The following is a 19143-nucleotide window of genomic DNA, read 5'->3' as shown; positions in this document are numbered from 1 at the left end:
ACAAATGTTGGCGAGGATGTGGAGAAATGGGAACCCTCCTACACTGCTGGTGGGAATGTAAATTAGTTCAACCATTGTGGAAAGCAGTATGGAGGGAGGTTCCTCAAAAAACTAAAAATAGAAACACCGTTTGACCCAGGAATTCCACTTCTAGGAATTTACCCTAAGAATGCAGGAGCCCAGTATGAGAAAGATATATGCACCCCTATGTTTATCACAGCACTATTTACAATAGCCAAGATATCAAAGCAACCTAAGTGTCCATCAGTAGATGAATGGATAAAGAAGATGTGGTACATATATACACAATGGAATATTATTCAGCCATAAGAAGAAAACAAACCCTACCATTTGCAACAACATGGATGGAGCTAGAGGGTATTATGCTCAGCAAAATAAGCCAGGTGGAGAAAGACAAGTACCAAATGATTTCACTCGTCTGTGGAGCATAAGAACAAAGCAAAAACTGAGGGAGGGAACAAAACAGTAGCAGACTCACAGAACCCAAGAATGGATTAACAGTTACCAAAGGGAAAGGGACTGGGGAGGATAGGTGGGGAGGGATAAGGGGAAAAAGGGGCATTACCATTAACACACACAGTGTAGGGAGGTGCTCGGCGAAGGCAGTAAGTATAATATGAGAAGACAAGTAGTGATTCTATAGCATCTTACTACGCTGATGGACAGTGACTGTAATGGGGTATGTGGTGGGCACTTGATAGTGGGGGGAATCTAGTAACCACGATGTTGCTCATGTAATGGTATATTAATGATACCAAAAAAATAGATTGGAAAAATAAATAAATAAAACATGACAAACACTCGTTATCACATTAAGGAAATTCCCTTTTATTCCTCTTTTGCTGAGTGTCTGTGCCTAACTCATTTTTTTACAAAGATGTAAAACGAGTTCAATAGAGGAAGGACAGCCTTTCAACAAATGGTGCTAGGGCAACTTGACATCCATTGTGAGGAGGAAGTGACTTTGAACTAAACTTCACATCTTATGCAAAAATAAACTCAAAATATTTCACAAAGTTAAATGTAAAATGTATAAGTATGGAAATTTTAGAAACAAAAGCATAACAGAACATATTTGGGACCTAGCGCTAGGTAAAGAGCTCTTAGTTGTGACACCAAAAGCACAATCCACAAATGGAAAAATTAAAGACTACATTATTAGTCCTTAATTCAAGAATTAGTCCTTTGAGAATAATCAATACTCTCAAAGATCAATAAAAACAATCAAATATGAAAACAAGCAGAAGACAAGAACAGACAGTTCACCAAAGAGAATATAGCAAACAACCACATGCAAATTTTTAATCATTACTCTAAAGGAAATACAAATCAAAACCACAGATATAATTACACATCTATCAAAATGGGTAAAAGAAAATGTAGTGACAGCACCAAATGCTGCCGTAGATGTAAGAAACTGGATCACTCATACATTTCTGGTGGGACTATAAAATGGCAGAGCCACTTTGGAAAAGTTAGCAGTTTCTTATTAAAAACATGCAGTTATACAACCCAGCAATTTTGCTCTTGGGCATTTAGATTAGAAAAATGAAAACATGTTCACACAAAAATGTTTATGAATGTTAATAGCAGTTTTATTTATAATAGCTCAAGACTGGAAATAACCCAAATGCCCTTCAGTGGGTGAACTGTTAAACCATGGTGTACCAATAACACTACAAAAGAATGAACATGAACAAACTGTTGACGCACATGAAAACTTGGGTAGTTTTGAAGGCTATTATGCTGAGTGAAAAAGCCAGCTCCAAAGGGCTATATACTGTTATTATTTCATTCACTTTTGAAATGAGAAAAAGTATACAGATGGAAAATAGATTACTAGCTGCCAATGATTAGGGACAGGAGATGAGAGGATAAAACTGCATCACAAGGGATTATTGTGTTGATAGAATTTTTTCTATCTTGGCTATAGTGATTACATGAATCTACATATGATAAAACTGTACAGAATACACACACACATGGAGTCCACGTAAAACTGGCAAATCTGAGTAAGATTGGTGGATTCTCTCAATGTTCAGTTTCCCAGTTGTGATACTGTATTAGTTATGCAAGAAGTTAACATGGAGGAAAACTGGGTGAAGAGTATATGAGATTGCTCTGTATTATTTCTTAACTTTATGTGAATCTACATTGACCTAAAAATAGTTGAATTTAAAAATATTATGTAAGATTAATAGTTGATCATGAGTATCCATGGCTTGGTTTTGGTATTTTGGGAGGTAGAACTTAATATTTTACCTTTAAGTATGATGTGATATATACTATTGTCTAGGTCTATACATATAATACTCATATTACCAAAATTTTATTGATAAATAACTTCAGTCAAATTTTCCCAAAGTGTTTTAAAATCAGACACAAACATTATGCTTTGTCAATACTTTCATACCATTTGTTATTACTTTAATATGATACATTATTTTGTTGCATTTCATTAATATATTTCCTAATTATCAAAACACCTTTACATTATTGGCATAAGCTCCAAGAGGCAAAGTTCATCATTGGAAAAATTTTTTATTATAGAAAACTTCACATGCAAAATTTGATTAACAATGAATCCCTATGTACCCATCACCTAGACTCAACAGCTATGAAATCATGGCCAATCTTGTTTCATGTTGACCCTCATAAACCACCTCCCCCACTATATTATTTTCAAGTCCCAGATTTCATATAACTTCATCCGCTAACACCTAAAGTATTTATCTCTAAAAAAGGCAGTAACTTAAAAAAAATAACTAAAATTTCAGTATTATGCCCTTATAACTAACTCTTTAATATTATCAAATATCCAGTGTTCACATTTGTTTAAAGTGAGATCTAAACAAGGTTTGCATACTGCAATTTGCTGACATGACCTTGGTTTCTCTTCTTCTATAGAGTCCTCTGTCCTATCTTACTTCTTTCATTGTTAAGTTTTGAAGAAAGGATTGTTTATCCTGTGTAGCCTTCGAGCATTTGAATTTTGCTGGTTACATCTCAGTGATGTTTAGTATGTTCCTCTGACTCCCTACCTTTCCACTAAATTAGCAGTTAGATCTAGGGTCTTGATGAAATTCAAAATTCAATTATTTTGGCAAGCCACTTCATGGGTGGTACTTTATAGAGTCCAGTCAGGCAGGAGAATGAAACCACACGAGTTATTTTAACTATAGAACTAAAAAGGCACAGAGAACTTCCTTCACCCCTAGGACTGGGGGAAAAGAGAAGTTGGAATTAATACTTGGGAGCCTGAAACAAGACTCCTGTGGAAGTGAAATTCAGACCTTAGAAAACACACTGCTTAGTTGGTGCCAATATTCATTAGGAAGTCCATGTCTGGCTGTCTTTTAGTGAAATTAGGAGCCATTGAAGATCATTGCCTAGATCCATTAATTTAGAGGATGATTATTCTAATCTTACTCCTTAATACTCACAAAATTTCATCACCCCTTACATTAATGCCTCCCCAGTCAACCTAGTTATCTGACCCTTTGTCTTGTAGATTCCTCAGGTAGGGTTCATGAAAACAAGGTTCCATGAGTTGCATGATAGTTTGCCTGTGGCTTTTATATTTGAATGGATATGAAATTTGATTGGGTATAAAGCCCTGAGCAAGTTTATGTTACTTCATGGTTTTTTGGCACTTTGCCTGGATTTGCAAATTTGTTTTTTCTTTAAAAATTTTTTTACTTTCCTTTTTTAGGCGACAACTCAAGTACTGACCATTCTGGGCCTGGGCAATGGTGTGTCCTTTCAAGACATAAAGTCTTTCTAATTTGAAGCAAGTTGTCTTGAATTAGTGTATGAGCTAGGGTCCAGTCAGGAGGCAGGAGCCAAACTAGTTATCTGAACAGGTAGAATATAAAAAGCATATTAACTAAGTATAGTTAACTAGATTACTTAAAGAATAAAAAGAAAACACCAGATGTCCCAGAGGTAGCAAATAAAATCCTCAGATGAGAGAACAAAGGAGATAGCCACTACCATTTGGAGGGGCCTCATGTTGCTGGTCAGACCTCTTGAGGAGGGACGCTGGCGCTGGTCACTGAGGTTGGGCCTAAGACCTAGATCACTGAGGAGGGGGCGTTGGTATCTCTGGAGGGGACAGGATGAAAGGAGTTCTACAAATGTCATAGAAGCTACATTTGGATTCAGCTACTGGCAGGGGAGGGAAGTGCTGCTGTGAAAATGAAGCAGCGCTGCTGGAGTGACCCAAGAATCACAAGGATAAAGCCGCAGGCAACAGGGCAGGGCAGAGCAAGTCCTTTCTTCTTCAGACTTGTGGTACCCTCTGGAGTGCCCTGCTGGCAGAGGCTGACATAGATCCAGCTAGAGGAGTGGAAATGTGGCTTACGGTTCCAGCTTCATCATCATAAAGCAGATTAGGGATTATCAATCGTGTTTATTCACATTGGAGTTCCTTCTTGGTTTTCACTTTTAAAGTGATTTGTATTCCTTTTAATTTCTAATGCTTTCCTGAATTCCTCTTTTCAAATCTTTCTCTAATTCTGGTTTAATATTGTTTTCTTACAGCTTTTATAATTTTATTTCTTTTAGTTTGGTTTGAAACATCAGGTTAATTTTTGTTTTAACAATTTACTGTTCTATATTCTTATAATTTTGTATCATATTCCACAACTCTTTTCTTCTTACTTGAATGTGAAGTGCATTTTCCTGTACTTTTAGGAGGGAAAGGACAAAATAACTTTTCTACCCTCAAGGCTCACAAAATCCTATTTTCGCAGTGACTAAAATAAATGACTAGTACTGCAATTTACTTCCCTTGCTTCTCTCACTTCAATCGGTACATTGTCTTTCCTTTGCTTATTGTCCCTGTCCTCAATTTGGTGCCTACTTTCCCTCCATGGCTTTCTATATAGAAAGCCAATACATTCAGACCTTAGAGCTACTTTTGAGTTTATCTCTCTCTTATCTTATTTTGGGATTGTGGGGATACCTTGTCACCAAGATTTGATATAGGAGTTGTGCAATGATTTTTGCTTTTGTGAAGGGATTTGGGGAGATTTAAAAACTACAATATTGCTATTTTTGCCATCTTCTATTCTTTAATGCATTTCTGGTAGTTAATCTTTTCTCTAGGAATATTTGTGATACATTTGTATAAGGCAGAGTATAGCACAGTGAGAGTATGGGCTGTGGAGTTACTGCCTGGGTACAAATCACTATTAACTAATTGTGTGATCCATAACTTCTTAGTTTCCTGTGTAAAATAATAGGTTTTGAGAACTAAATGACATGACACATTATTTATCGAGAAAAATACTAGGTTAGACAGTTATTCAATAAAGATAGCTGTTTTAATTATTGTAGTTTTCTTTTTCCAGGTCTAGCTCTTATATTACTGGCTTTATAGTAGACTATAAAAAAAAGTAAAAACAAAACATTTGAAAATTATGAAAAACCAAAAAGCCAAACTCTTGAAAACAACTGTTGGCTCTGTGACAAGATAGAAACCATAACCACAAACAGCTAAAAAATAATGAAAGGAGGAAAACACATGATAGACAAAGGTGACTTCAGAGGAAAGTTCACAGTATTAAGCACTTTCACTACAAAACAGAAGAGTGAAAATATATGCAATAGGCATTCAGTACTAGAGTAACTGCTTTTTTTTTTAAAAGATAAAGTAGAAATAGATGAATTTTTAAAGTAGGAGTAAAATGACTATACCAAATGTTGCTAAGCATGTGGAACAGAGACACTCAGATATCGTTGGTGGAAATGGAAAAATGTTACAACTGAAAGGTCTAACTAAAGTGGAATACGCATATAGCCTTGACCCATTGAGGCTACTTCTAGGTAAGTACCCTAGAGCAGACTTTCCCAACTCATGTGCCAGGGATGAGTGGATGGGTAAGGCCTTTTCTGGCTGCAGCTTCCAAAGCCTCAGCTTTTATCCTACTGCAGTATACAAATACTCTTTTCTGTATTATCATGTCTACATAAAAAGAGTTGGTAAGCAACATCTTCAGTATCTTTCTTCAACTTACACATAAGAAAGCAAAGTTTCACTGGAGTCAGGGCCTTATTTAATTCTCTGCTGGATCTGTAACCACTAGAATAATGTCTGGTACATAGTAGTTGCTCAATAAATATTTGTTGAGTGTACAAGAGCAAACCACATATAAAAATGTTCATTAGCATATTATAAAATGAAAAATCAGAGACAATATAAAATTTCCATTTAAATAGAGAAAGGATGAACATGTATACTCATATAATGGGGTATTATTCAGCAATTAAATGAAGTAGAAATCCATGTACAAATTTCAAAAACACTGAGTGAAAAAACTAGAAAGATATGTACAATGAACTTCATATAAGGTTTATAAACATGTGAAATAGGCTACATTATTAAATGTAAAATTATACATGTGTGGAATGACATATACCAAATAATCACTGCCTCTAGGGAAAAACAGAAGAATGTTATCAGGAAAAGATGTGCAAGGGAGCTTTAACTTGATCTTTTACATTTTACTTCTGAAATAAGAATCTGAAGCATGGCAAAACGTTAAGATTTAATAGGACTAAATATTACTTGTTATATTCTTTGTATTTTTATGTTAAAATCAACCATAATTTTTTAAAAAGTAGGACTGGTAAGTAAATCTAAGAATGTGTATGAAAAACTAAAAATAAATCAGTAGTTGGCCTAATTAAGAAAGAAAACATGTATATAAGATCAATGAAGAAAATTAGTATAGGTATATATTAGAAATTAAGAGAATACTTTCTACAACCCTAAGCAAATACATTTAATAGAAGGCCTCAATGAAATGGATGCTCTCTCTAGAAAAACTACAAATAAGAATTAATGAGAGAGAAAACAGCAAGGGAACAGTGGCAGAGAAATATGCCTAAAAAAAATAAAATCCTGGTCCAGATATATCAACTACAACATTCTTTCAAATCTTTGAGGTAAAGATTTCCCATTATCTAAACTTTTCTAAAGTGTAATGATAAAAAAACAGTCTTTTCTTTCAGGGTTATTTGAAAACTAGTCATATTTATTTTCATAAAGTATATTAAGAATTCCTATTGTGTTAACTAGCCATTGTGTCAACCCAAACAGCAATATTTACAGTTTTAATGCTTAAGTGTGACAGTGCACAGAAAAGGAAATACAAATGGCTCAAGCAATAACCAAACTTAGTCTTAATAACCAGTACAAAATTCCACTGTGATTTTATCTCCACAGATATTAAAACACCATTATTCAACAAACGGACTGGCAAAAATCAAAATGTTTGATTAACATTGTTTATGAAGACTCAAAGAAACAAGCATGCTCACACATTTTTGGTGGGACTGTAAGCTGGCCCAATCCTAACAGAAAGCAATTTGCCAATATCATTAAAAAAGAAAAATGTGCAAGTCTTCTGACCCAGTAATTCCAATTTAAAATTCTGTTACAGTAACTCACTCATGTGCAGTGTAACCTGTGTACAAGGTTACTAAATACAGCATTATTTATAAAAGCAAAAGAATGGAAAGTAAAATGTTTGTCAACAGGGATTGCTCAAAAAATTATGGTCCATCCATACAATGAAACATTATACAGTTGTAAAAAAAGAATCAAGAAAGCTATGTACTGATATGAAACAATCTCAAGAGCATAATGCTAAGTGGAAAAGACAGGTTGAAGAATACTGTGCATTGTGGAGTACCACTTAGGAAAAATATCTCTACAAAGATATTTGAGTAACAGGTTAATACTTCAGGGAGAGGGAAATGGGTACTAAAAAAGGGAAGGAGACTTTCACTGTATTATCATTCTGTTTTTTGAATTTTGAACCAAGTGAATGTTACATGTTCTGATGAAAAAAAAATGTCTGAAAAGACAATTTTGAAATAAAAACTGTAACATCCCAACAGAAAAATAAAATTCTTTTAGATAGATTCAAATTAGCAAGTGTTATATTTCTTTTGTCTGATGGATAAACTTTTCCACAATTCCATTGAGTCTTTCAGGCTCCATCAGTTTATTTGCCAATTCCTGCTCAATAGCCATTAGGGCCAGGCCACTAAGTTTCTCTTGTCCAAGAGCACAACATAAATATGTTTTAAGACGAGGCAGTGTAGAAAATGAATTTTTGGCACTTGCTGAAGTAACTGGCCAAGACAAAGCAATATATAATAGCTTTGATATGCAAGGAATATTATTGTGAAGACCATGCTGAATAAATAAGTAGCCAAGATCGATGAAGGTGATACAATCATAATCTATGACAAAGTTGAGCTTTGCATATTGTCGATAAAATCTAAGTTCTGGGATGATGTCTGCATCAAGTTTATAGAATTCTTGGATGTGTTTGGCTGTTGTTTCATTTAAGGGTTCATTCCATTTCAGTAATAGTTCTGAAATTTGCTTCATTTTGCAATAATCAAACTCTGAAAAACATAAGTTTAAATTTTGTAAGATAGTATCCAATCCTTGGTAATAAATATTAATTTTATATTGTTCTTCTGTTGAGGTAGGAAAAACCATACTGTCTGCATTGCCAAGATCTATTGTTTTCTGGATTTTTCTTCTCTTCTGAAAAGATGGTCTTTCAACTTCAAAACCTTTACATGTTACTTTTTGACATATTTCCTCTGCTCCATCCCAGATAGTTTTGAAATAGACATCATTTCTTTCAGATGATAAACATTCAAAAATTGCTTCTATTTTTGAAGACAAAGAAAAAATGTCTATCATTTCACTTTGAAGCTCTTTAGAAAGAATTCCTGTAACACTTAGTACTCGATAAAGAAATTTCAAACAAAATATAAATTCAAATTTGGAAACCAATGTCAACAGATCACTCAATTCATCAGCCAAACTTGCGTTTGAAGAACGGCTTGATAAAACTTCCAGTGCTTCAATAATCTCTGGAAGACCTTCAATCACAGATAGTAATGTACGATCATGGACTGTCCAACATGATTGTGATGTATGTTTTTTGCATGTTTTGTTCTGACTTAGCTTACAAATATTTCGAAAATTTGCAGATAGTTCCCCAGACATATGAATAGTGTTGAACAAAGAACTGAGAGTATTTAAAGCACTTCGTAGTTCTTTTATTTCTTTGCAAAAACGAATTACTGCTAAATCCAAAAAATGTGCATAACAATGTATATATAAAGCTCTTGGCTCCTCCTTCTTGAATTCTGCTGCAATTTTATTAAATTTTCCCCTCAAATTAGTGGTACTATCATAGGCCTGGCCACAAATTTTACTCAAATCCACTCCAATATGCTGTAGGTATGTTCTAATAGTCCCATGTAAGTTGGCCCCAGCAATCTCTTCAACATCTATGAAACCCAAAAATCTCTCTTTAATTAAGATAGCTTTTGCTGTTTTTTGTGGGTATCTTACACAAATTGAAAACTGTTCTTTAGTGGTACTATCATTTGTTTCATCACATATTATTGAAAAAGCTGAGGAGACATTGATCTCATTCACAATATCTTGCAACATTTCAGTCTTTATAATTTCAATAATATCATTTTGAATCTGTGCACTATTATAGAAGTCAACTTGTGAATTCGTAAGTCGAAATATTTCTTCTCCTTTATCTTTTGCTCTGATTTCTAACAATTCTAAAAAATTGCCTTTATTCACAGATGAAATAGACTGGTCGTTTCCTCTTAAGGGTAAACACTGCTTTCCAAGAAATAAAATATTTTCAATTATAAGCTTTAGGTACTTTTTATTTCCTTCAATCTGTTTTGAATGAATAGATAAATTATCATTGACAGCTTCATCACAAAATTGGTATTCCCTCCAAAATTGCAATGACTTCAGATGCATTTCACTTTTTTCATGCTTTCTGAATTTTTCCAGAGTTTTTTTCCAATTAGAAATTTCTTGGGTTGCAAATGACTCTCCTTCACAGCTAAAATTTTTCTGGGAGAACAACTGGCATGAATAACAGAATGTCACATCTTTTTTAACACTGTTTTCCAAATGCTGAAAATTTGACCACCAAGATTTTCTAATACTTCGTGATTTACCTTTAACTTTTTGTACTTTGGACGTAAATTTTGGGTGACATAGCCCATCATTTATTTTCATAGATTTCATAGTATATGCAGCATCTTGGTTTGGCACTTGATCTTTTTGTACTTCTATACTGGAGCCAACTGTATGTTGACTGGGTATTGATGATGACGGTGAAAGGTCTGGTTGTTCTACACTATTAACACCACCACTACTTGATTCACTGGGTGAACTCTTAGAAATCTTTGGGAGAGAAAATGATAAGATAACATTTGTTTTAACAGGTTTCAAATAATCATGTAAAAGGTCAGACATATCTAATACTATAATAAAATGAATAGGTGAGTTACAGTATGAGCTCCACTAGGAGGAAATATTAAGAATAATTTCTAATTTATTTGAAATCTAGATTCAGCATTAAATGTTCAAAGGATCTTTTGGTATGCAAATATAACAAAAATAATTTTCATTGCTCAGGTGACTCAAATTATATTTTAAAAAGTAGTAATAACCCAAAAGAAAAACTTGACTAACAATACATGTCTAAATAGTCTTAGTAAAAATTTCAAGTCAAACTTGAGATTTGGGAAATTGACTGTGAATACCAAAAGGTGTTTATTACTTAATGTTTCTGAGCTCAAAATATGAACAAATATACTCAGATACATACACACATGCACACATACAAAGTATGCTTAAAAAGAAAAGACAGTAGCAAAAAAATTAAGAATAAAACTTACATCTGCAATGATATTTGCTGTTACTGAAGAAACTGTGCCTGCTAAAATAGAGCATAAATTCAAGATCTTACAATCTATAAAACATCATCATCAACTACAATCACTTAGGTCACACCAGGCAATAAAAACAAACAATATACAGATTCATCAAGGATGGCAAAACAGTGTCTATGTCAAATATCTTCACATCAATTTTTACCTTGTAAGACGTCAGAGTTCATGACAGGCAGGGCAGCATGAGTATCTGCCAACGACACTATATTGCTTATAACTGGAGTCGTATCTTTCTTTGGAGAAGGGAGCTCTGTTGAAGCATCATGCACCATGGAAACATTGACTGATAAAAATAAAAAAAAGATTTCTCATCAAGTAGGCAAGCTCAATCAATCAGAAAGCACTCTTTAATAATGTGTTTCAACAAACCATGCATATATCTAATGGTGTTATGTATTGCTAGGCATTGGAGTAATTTTATTAGGGCTTAGGTATAACCACATTCTTTAGGATAACATTAATAACATTAATTACTTTTTGTTAATTTACATTTCCCATTATTTTCTATCTTTTACCTTTGTACACAATTTTTCAATCCTTTTATACTATCTGCTTGAAATTCCATACAAATCTTTACTATGAAATTACCCATGAAAAACAGAAAAGAGATTCATATAGAAATCTCCATTTCTAACTCTTCCAGAATTCATAAATCTCAACATGAATGGTGCTAAGGTTGGTGTCCAAGCTTGTACTGCAGAGATTTCTGTAATAAGCCAGTGTGTATGATGTACAAGCTCCAGGGGCATCACTCAGTCTCCTGTCTATGTAAATAGTCCTACATGAAGTCCAACGGTACTATGTGAGGCTCTTTGACTGATTACATAATTAGACCTGGATACTTTGTGTTTTTCTCTATTGGTGAACTCAAAGTATTCTCAACTAGTTCTACTTCATATAAATAGCTGTGTTTTCATAAAGCAGGGTTAGATACAATATTCTACATCCTAATAAAACAATCTTTACAGATAAGTATTAAATCTCTGCTGGTGAAATAGCCTTCCATTTATACAAAACTACTGGAAAACATTTCTTTGCAATAAGTTTTGGATTGTTTTCACTTTCCCATTTGATTTGCAAATAAATACAGGTTATAAATTAAAGGAAAGCAATAATATTCTTTAACAGTTACTAAACCTCTGATAAGTGCTAAAAAAACATTACCAGTAGAAGATTCCATCTTAGCTTTATTATAAGCAGACAAACAATTAACAGAGCAGAATAGTTCTGTCTTCCCCAAGTCACTGGTGGTTTCAATCATTTCATCTGAGGACTTCAATGATTTGCAAAGAACAGATGTAAGTGTTTTAGCTGGTTTCTGTTTAGAAATTAAAATAATATTCATACTCCTTGCATATGACATATATTGTTAACAAATAGAAAAATACCCAATAATATGTAAATTGGTAGTCACTTTGGAAAGCAGTTTGGAGGTTTTCTCAAAAAACTATAAATAGAAATACCATTTAATCTGGTAATTCCACTTCTGGTAATTTACCTGAAGAAAATAAGATCACTAATTTGAAAAGATACATGCACTTGTATGTTTAATGTAGCATTATTTACTATATATATTTACTAATAGCCAAGATATAGACGCAACCTAAGTGCCCAATGATAGATGAATAAGTAAAGATAATGTGGTATATATACACAATGGAATACTACCCAGCCATAAAAAATAACGAAATCTTACCATTTGCAACAAGATAGACCTAAAGGGTATTAAGCTAAATGAAATGTCAGAGAAAGGCAAATACCATATGATTTCCCTTATATGTGGAATCTAAAATACAAAATGAACAAACAAAACAAACAGACTCAAACACAGAGAACAAACTGGTGGTTGCTACAGGGGAGGGGAAGTGGGGATATGGGCAAAATAGGTGAAGTGAGTAGAGGTACAAACTTCCAATTATAAAACAAATCAGTCATGGGGATGAAAGTACAGCATAGGAAATATAGTCAACAATTGTGTAATTTCTTTGTATGCTGACAGTAACTACTCTCATCATGATGAACATTTAGTAATATATATACATAATGTCAATTAGTTTTATACATCTGAAACCAATATTGTATGCCAACTATATTTCAATACAAGTTAATAAAACTTTCCATTTATTGAGAGCTAAAAAAAGCCAAAACCTGCTACCACTGCTTAGTTAAAATATTACAAATGACAACGAAACCACATCGTTACACTTTCTAAAAAACCACGTAAAAAGGCAATGTAGATTCTGCAATGAAGATAACTTGTCAATTTGTTAGACAACTATTTGTATTATTTGTCAGATACAGTAGTAACAGTAAAAATACACATTCAAGTAATGAAAAAAAATGGTCATAGAAGATGTCCATTATCCCAGGCAATCCAAAAGCTAACTGTATAAACAAAAGTCTTGTAATTATATGTCTTTCCTCAACACCAGCATGAGCATCAGGAAATATTTCTATTGGCACTAAGGAGGAGCCAAAAAAGGGTGCTTACTGTGTGTTACAAGATGCTGTGGGAACATTGTTTTACTAGGCTAATTTCATGGTAGAGATTGCAAGCATATTATCAGAAAGCAGCATACAGTGAGAGGTACAGAATATAGTACGTTCCATAAGCAGTAAGGGTGCAAGGAAAAGGATATAAGCTGCGAGGTTCACCATGTATTCTTTATGGTGAGACAGGAACCATCATTCCTGGACTTAAGAAGTTAACACTGATGGTAATGATGAAAGAGAACTGCTTTTGGGGGCACTAAGTGCAAATACAAATGAAAATATCACACACAAAATTTTAAAGAAGACATTGGCAAAGGAACAATGAAAAAAAAAAGCAGAGTGTAATTTTGAAAATTTCTATTTTTATCCTCTATTAGTATAAATTTTTGTATTTTGAGAAATCTCCAACAATTCACCTATATTTAACATTAAGCACCAATAGTGGTATAATTTATCATTAATTTATTATTCATATGGGAAAGCTAATACTCAACTAGTATAATCTATTAAGTAGATGTAATTATAATAATTACAATTATAACACACAATCCCTTTTTAAATTAAGGAGCTACCCCATTTTTAAATCCATAGCTTTGAACATTTTTTAATACTGATTATAGTTTACTAAATATCAGTTTTCCTCATTATCACACACCATCTTATATGCAGAGTATAGTGCAAGGAAGTACTTTTTAAATTCATTTACCCAACTCAGCCCTGCCCCACCCCACAGGCTGAATAACTGACTCGTAAAAACAAGAAAAGGCCTATTTATTGAGTGTGAGGAATAAAGAAGCAATGGCATTTTTTTGCTTTTAGAAGGCTTCTATGCATTCCATTCTCCCATTTTGGTTCCTAACGCAGGTCCACATTCTTATGGTGTGGGTATTCTGTCACAGAAAAGATGTGGCTCACAAATGATTTATTTGAATTGTTGAGACACGTTGCGAATCCCATCTTCAACTGCTTGTTTTCAAGAATTCATAGGGATAGAGTAAGGTCTCAAAGCATGATCTGAACAAGCAAGATATGTTAACAGTCTCACTTCATGAAAAGGGCTTGGCCCACTAATTGTATTTACCACAGTTAGTCCATCAAAGCAAGGCCAGCTTCTCTGCTCTTAGAACCACCCACCCAAAGCTCTCATATAGAAATAGAGGATTATTTCTCATTGTTTTATTTCCACCTATGACTGATTCAGAAAAAACATGTGACATTTTCATCTTAACCTTGCTTAGGTATAATAAATAAATATTCTCAGTTGTACTAAAATCTAATTCCCACAATTTCCTGAGTGGAACTATTCACAAACCACTAATGGAAGGAACTCATCTTCAATTTCTCACTTGAGTCCTATACAGTCAAATTCAAATGGAGTGGTCCTCACTTTATGCAATGTATCTCTATTCATATCTGCTTATATGCTGTAAAACTCTCTGAACTATTAAAGCAATAGTTCTAAACTACTAGAACTACTGATGGTCCTTCCACCTGAAATATACAGAAGAGACTGGAGCTAGTGTTAACAGTAAGCTCCCTAGTTCACTCAACAGCAGATTAGGTTAGCAGAGTGAAACTGAAAAACAGGCATTACTGCAAAGTCAACGTTTCACGTTCTGGTGTTTTACTTCATATTGAATTAGGATCAAAAAAGTAAGATTCAATAAAAACTCTGATATTTAATGATCAGAATTCCTAATGGTTAAAAAAAATTTGCAACTTACGACAGTAGTCTTCTGACACATGCTGCACTTGATTGAAATGCCATTAGTACATACAGTGACAAAAGGTTTTCTTTTTTCTTCATATGATGAAAGACAAGATTGGCTGCAAAAATTTTTGCTAGAGGTATTATCTTCCAGCTGGACACTGATCACATCTTTTAGATTTAAAATGTCTCTAAAAATAAACAACAAGGGTACCATTAAACACATTTATTACAATTTCTATTCATAAATGAAATCACTCCCTCAAACAATCCTCCCCCTTATTGTTTCATTTACCTTAAGAACTGTGAAAACAGTAGTAACAACATCAGCTTTGAAATAAGCAAGCCTGAATTTAGTACCTAGTTCTATCACTAAAATTAAATAACAAGTCATTTATACTCCCTAAATGTTAACTTCCTAATCTATAAAATAGGGATTATATAATGATAGTGCACTTTTGAGGATTACCTAGCTTGTGGTAGTCGGTGTTAGTGACAAAATGATGATGAAAATCACATATTTGTATCTGACCAACTTTGGAATCTACAAGACAGGATTTCAAAGTATGACCTGTATGACTCAGGAGATTCCCCAGATACTTCCAGGGGGTTGACAAGATAAAAATTATTTTCATAATATTAAGATGTTATTTGTTTTTTTCACTGTGATGACATTTCAACTGATGGTGTATAAGCCCCAGTGGGCCCCTGGAATTCCACTCCTAGGTATGTACCCCAAATTATTGAAAACACATTATCAAAAAGATTATGTATATGCATGCTCCTAAAAGCTATTTTCCTAGCCAGATGATGGAAACAGCTCAAATGCTCATCAACAAATGAATGGATAAACAAACTGTGGTATATAATTAGAATATTATTAGCTATAAAAAAAGAATGAAGTACTGATATACATGCTGTGACATGGGTGAACCTTGAAAGCACTAAGAAGCCAGACATAACAGGTCACATTTATGATTCCACTTACATAAAATATCCAGAATGGATAAATCCAGATAAAATACATGTTGGTGGTTGCTAGAAGCTGAGGGGAAAGAGGGAAATGGGGTAAAACTGCTTAATGGACAAGGCATTTTGGAGTGACAGGAATGTTCTGGAACTAGATAAAAGTGGTAGTTGCACAGCACTGTGAATGTACTAAATGCTACCAAATGGTTTTTAGTTACATAAATTTCACTGCAGTGAATTGCAAGGGGGAAGAAAAAGCAATGGTGGGTAAAACTGCCATAGACTTAGCACGAATCAAGGTAGTGGCACCAAAATGTACTATTATTTGTTATTCACTATCATGCAGTCACTATAAAAATTACTCACTTTATTAAACTTGAGTATATCTTTTTAAAATTCTGGTGATGAAATGCGACAGAGCATAAAGTATTTCTCCTGCACACCAAAGTATGATAGTTGTCTCAAGGAAAATTTCATGTGGGAATGTTAAGAATTATAGCCTTAGTTAGCTACTTTTTTCAAGGAATACATTTTTACTTGAAAGAATGAACTCTTAAATGTTATCCAGAAGTGGCTACCTGGCAGGTATTTTCTTAAAAATGAATAAAGTAAGACTGTTACTTCAAGGAAAACAAATGGCAGCATTCACTGCCAGTGGTAAAATTCAAGTTTTCACTAAAAACTAGAATTTTGGAAAGCTTGTATCTACCACCTCCAGCTTATTTACTTCCCAACACTTAAGACTTTCTTGATGAGATAGATTTTCTTTTTTAAACAAATGTAATTTAAAAAATATTGCATAATGAAATATGTCAATATTTGGAAGATCTGCATAACTCAGTGAACCAGTATTTCCAAATGATGATACCATATAACAAAAATCATTCGTAGGTAAAAGAGCCATTTAAAATGTAAATAGACCAATGAGTTTTAATGTAATAGTACAAAAAAATAAACTGACAAGGCTTTGATTCTACACTGCAACTAATCTTTAAGAAACTATTACTTGTTTTCTGGTGTAATATCAAAGTACCCACAATTATCTGAAAGGCTATTAGAATACTCTTCCCTTTTCCAATTACATATTTGCAAGGCTAGATTTTCTTCAGACTTCAACAAAAACAACATTTTGCAACAAACTGAATGCAGAGGTAGATATGAAAATCCAGTCAGACATTAAAGAGGTTTGCAAGACTGATAAAATTATGTTCACTAAATTTTCCTTAAAGTATTTCTTCTCCCTAAATTAAAAATATATGGCTACTTTTCATAAGAAATATTATTTTTGTCAACATGCACTGAGTTTACTATTCTTAAATTAGTTAATAATTAAATAGTTAAAAATGTTCTCTGTTTTAATTTCTAACAGTATATATTGGTAGATACAACGTACATAAACTAAAGCTCTTTGGGTCTTCAATAATTTTTAAGAGTGTACAAGGGTCCAGAGACCAGAGTATTTGAGAAATGCTGTTACAAGAAATACCAAGATACCTGGCTACCTATAACCCTCAGTATATCAATCTTTCAGGATTAAGTTTCCCAGATAAAATATTCCTGAAATCAACACTATTTCAACACTTCAACGTTTACAAAATTTTAGTGTATTATGATCTTTCTGCCTTCTTAAAACAGACAGCACCAAGAACAACAGGCTCATTTTATTACCACAACTTCAGTCATTTTACTGGCTTAGAATATAACTCTAAAAGTAGCATCTGAGCACTATCCTTGTTTTTCAGTTGACGAATTTCCAGGCATTCACTGAGTGCCAGGTAGTGTTTTAGGTCTTGGGGATATACAGATGAATATAATCTGGTCCTTAGTATCAAGAGGTTCATAGTCTAACTGGGGTAATATCAGTTCTTTAAAAATATTAATTTTATGATCAATGCTTTGGGAGTTATGAACACTATGAAAACACAGACCACGGAACAATTAATCTGGGTGGGTGGCAGGCAGTGAGAGGAGAGGAAGGAATGTGTGGGAATAGACAAGAGGTAAAGATGTTTGAGGCAGATCTTTAAGACAGAAAGAACAGCCAAATGGAAAGGGAGGCACAAGAAACTGCACTGGCAGAAGCATGGAAGTCTGAAATACTTATGGTTTTTACTGCTATCAGCATATTAGATTGCTGACTTCTAATCTACTAAGGCCTTATAAATTAAAAAAATTAAAAAAAGGATTTTGTTCAAAGTGCCTAAAATCAAACAAACTGAGCATTAAGTCTGAACAACTTTCCTACAAATAAATGCTACAGCATTAGTGCATGAGCCTACTTTAACTGATTGCTTTCAGGATCTCTGGTTGGTTCTACCTGGGATACTGACGTGCAGAAATGACACTTTTTAAATGCACAAGCTCTCAAAAAAAGTCTTCTCTTTCTAAAATCATTTAAAATGTCATATTCAAAGCTATCTTTCATTTGGTTTACAAAATAGAATTAAAAACTGCATTAACTCAAAACATTTTAAATCACTGCTAAAAGAAAGCTCAACAATAACTGATAATTTGCTAAAATCTTGAAAACTATATATAATAATACAAAAGGCTAATGAATGTAGAGTGAAAAAAGTTTTGAAAAAAAGCACTGGTTACTCTGAACAACAGATGGCCTCTCCTAGTCTAAGCATTACTACTTTTATACCAATCCATAAAATAGTATTTTGTACCAAAAAACACTTTATTCCAAAGGAAGTAAAACCTGTTTCATAATTTTGCTTATATTGGATTTCTTTGCCTTAGAGAACAACTTACACACTAAATCTTTCCTGCTTTAGCCTTTTCAAATCTGTCTAGGAGATCTGAAGATGTATAATGGGTAAACTCCAAATACAGCAACATGATACCTTAACTTCTCAGGGCCTCAGTTTCCTTAAAACCCAAAGAAAATGTTGGGACTGGATGATCTCTAAGATCCCTTCCAGTTTCATGATTCTGCAGAGAAAGAAAGCAGGCTGAAGAAAGTGCCATACAGCCCATAGCAAAAAAGAAAAAAGACAAAGTATAGTACTGAAGGGTTGAAAAAGCACAAGGAAAATATAAGTAGAATTCTGGGCAGTAAGACTTAATGCAACAGATAAACACTTGAAGCAGCAGCCAAATGGGGAGCTGAAGCAACCAATAAAAAGGGTTTGTGAGTT

The 19143-nt window shown here is 33.6% G+C and overlaps 1 protein-coding gene across 5 annotated transcripts in view; it reads right to left on the bottom strand.

The window, feature by feature from the left end:
• Positions 1–2423: 2423 nt before the first annotated feature.
• Positions 2424–19143, bottom strand: part of ZMYM1 (zinc finger MYM-type containing 1) — a 43552-nt gene continuing 26832 nt past the window's right edge. For 4 of the 5 annotated variants that reach the window (XM_036990683.2, XM_017648390.3, XM_017648391.3 and 1 more), the window contains 5 exons: positions 15048–15222; positions 11995–12148; positions 10976–11113; positions 10777–10817; positions 2424–10279 (listed from right to left, as the gene is read on the bottom strand). In XM_036990683.2, the coding sequence (XP_036846578.1) occupies positions 7970–10279; positions 10777–10817; positions 10976–11113; positions 11995–12148; positions 15048–15222 (2818 nt within the window). In that variant the 3' untranslated portion in view covers positions 2424–7969. The remainder of the gene's footprint in view (positions 10280–10776; positions 10818–10975; positions 11114–11994; positions 12149–15047; positions 15223–19143) is intronic. The other variant, XM_036990686.2, reaches the window with a different exon arrangement.

The sequence above is a fragment of the Manis javanica genome, chromosome 4 (genome assembly GCF_040802235.1).
Source record: "Manis javanica isolate MJ-LG chromosome 4, MJ_LKY, whole genome shotgun sequence".
NCBI lineage: Eukaryota > Metazoa > Chordata > Mammalia > Pholidota > Manidae > Manis > Manis javanica.
Note: the sequence above shows the minus strand (reverse complement) of the source record. Positions and strands in the feature narration are given on the sequence as shown.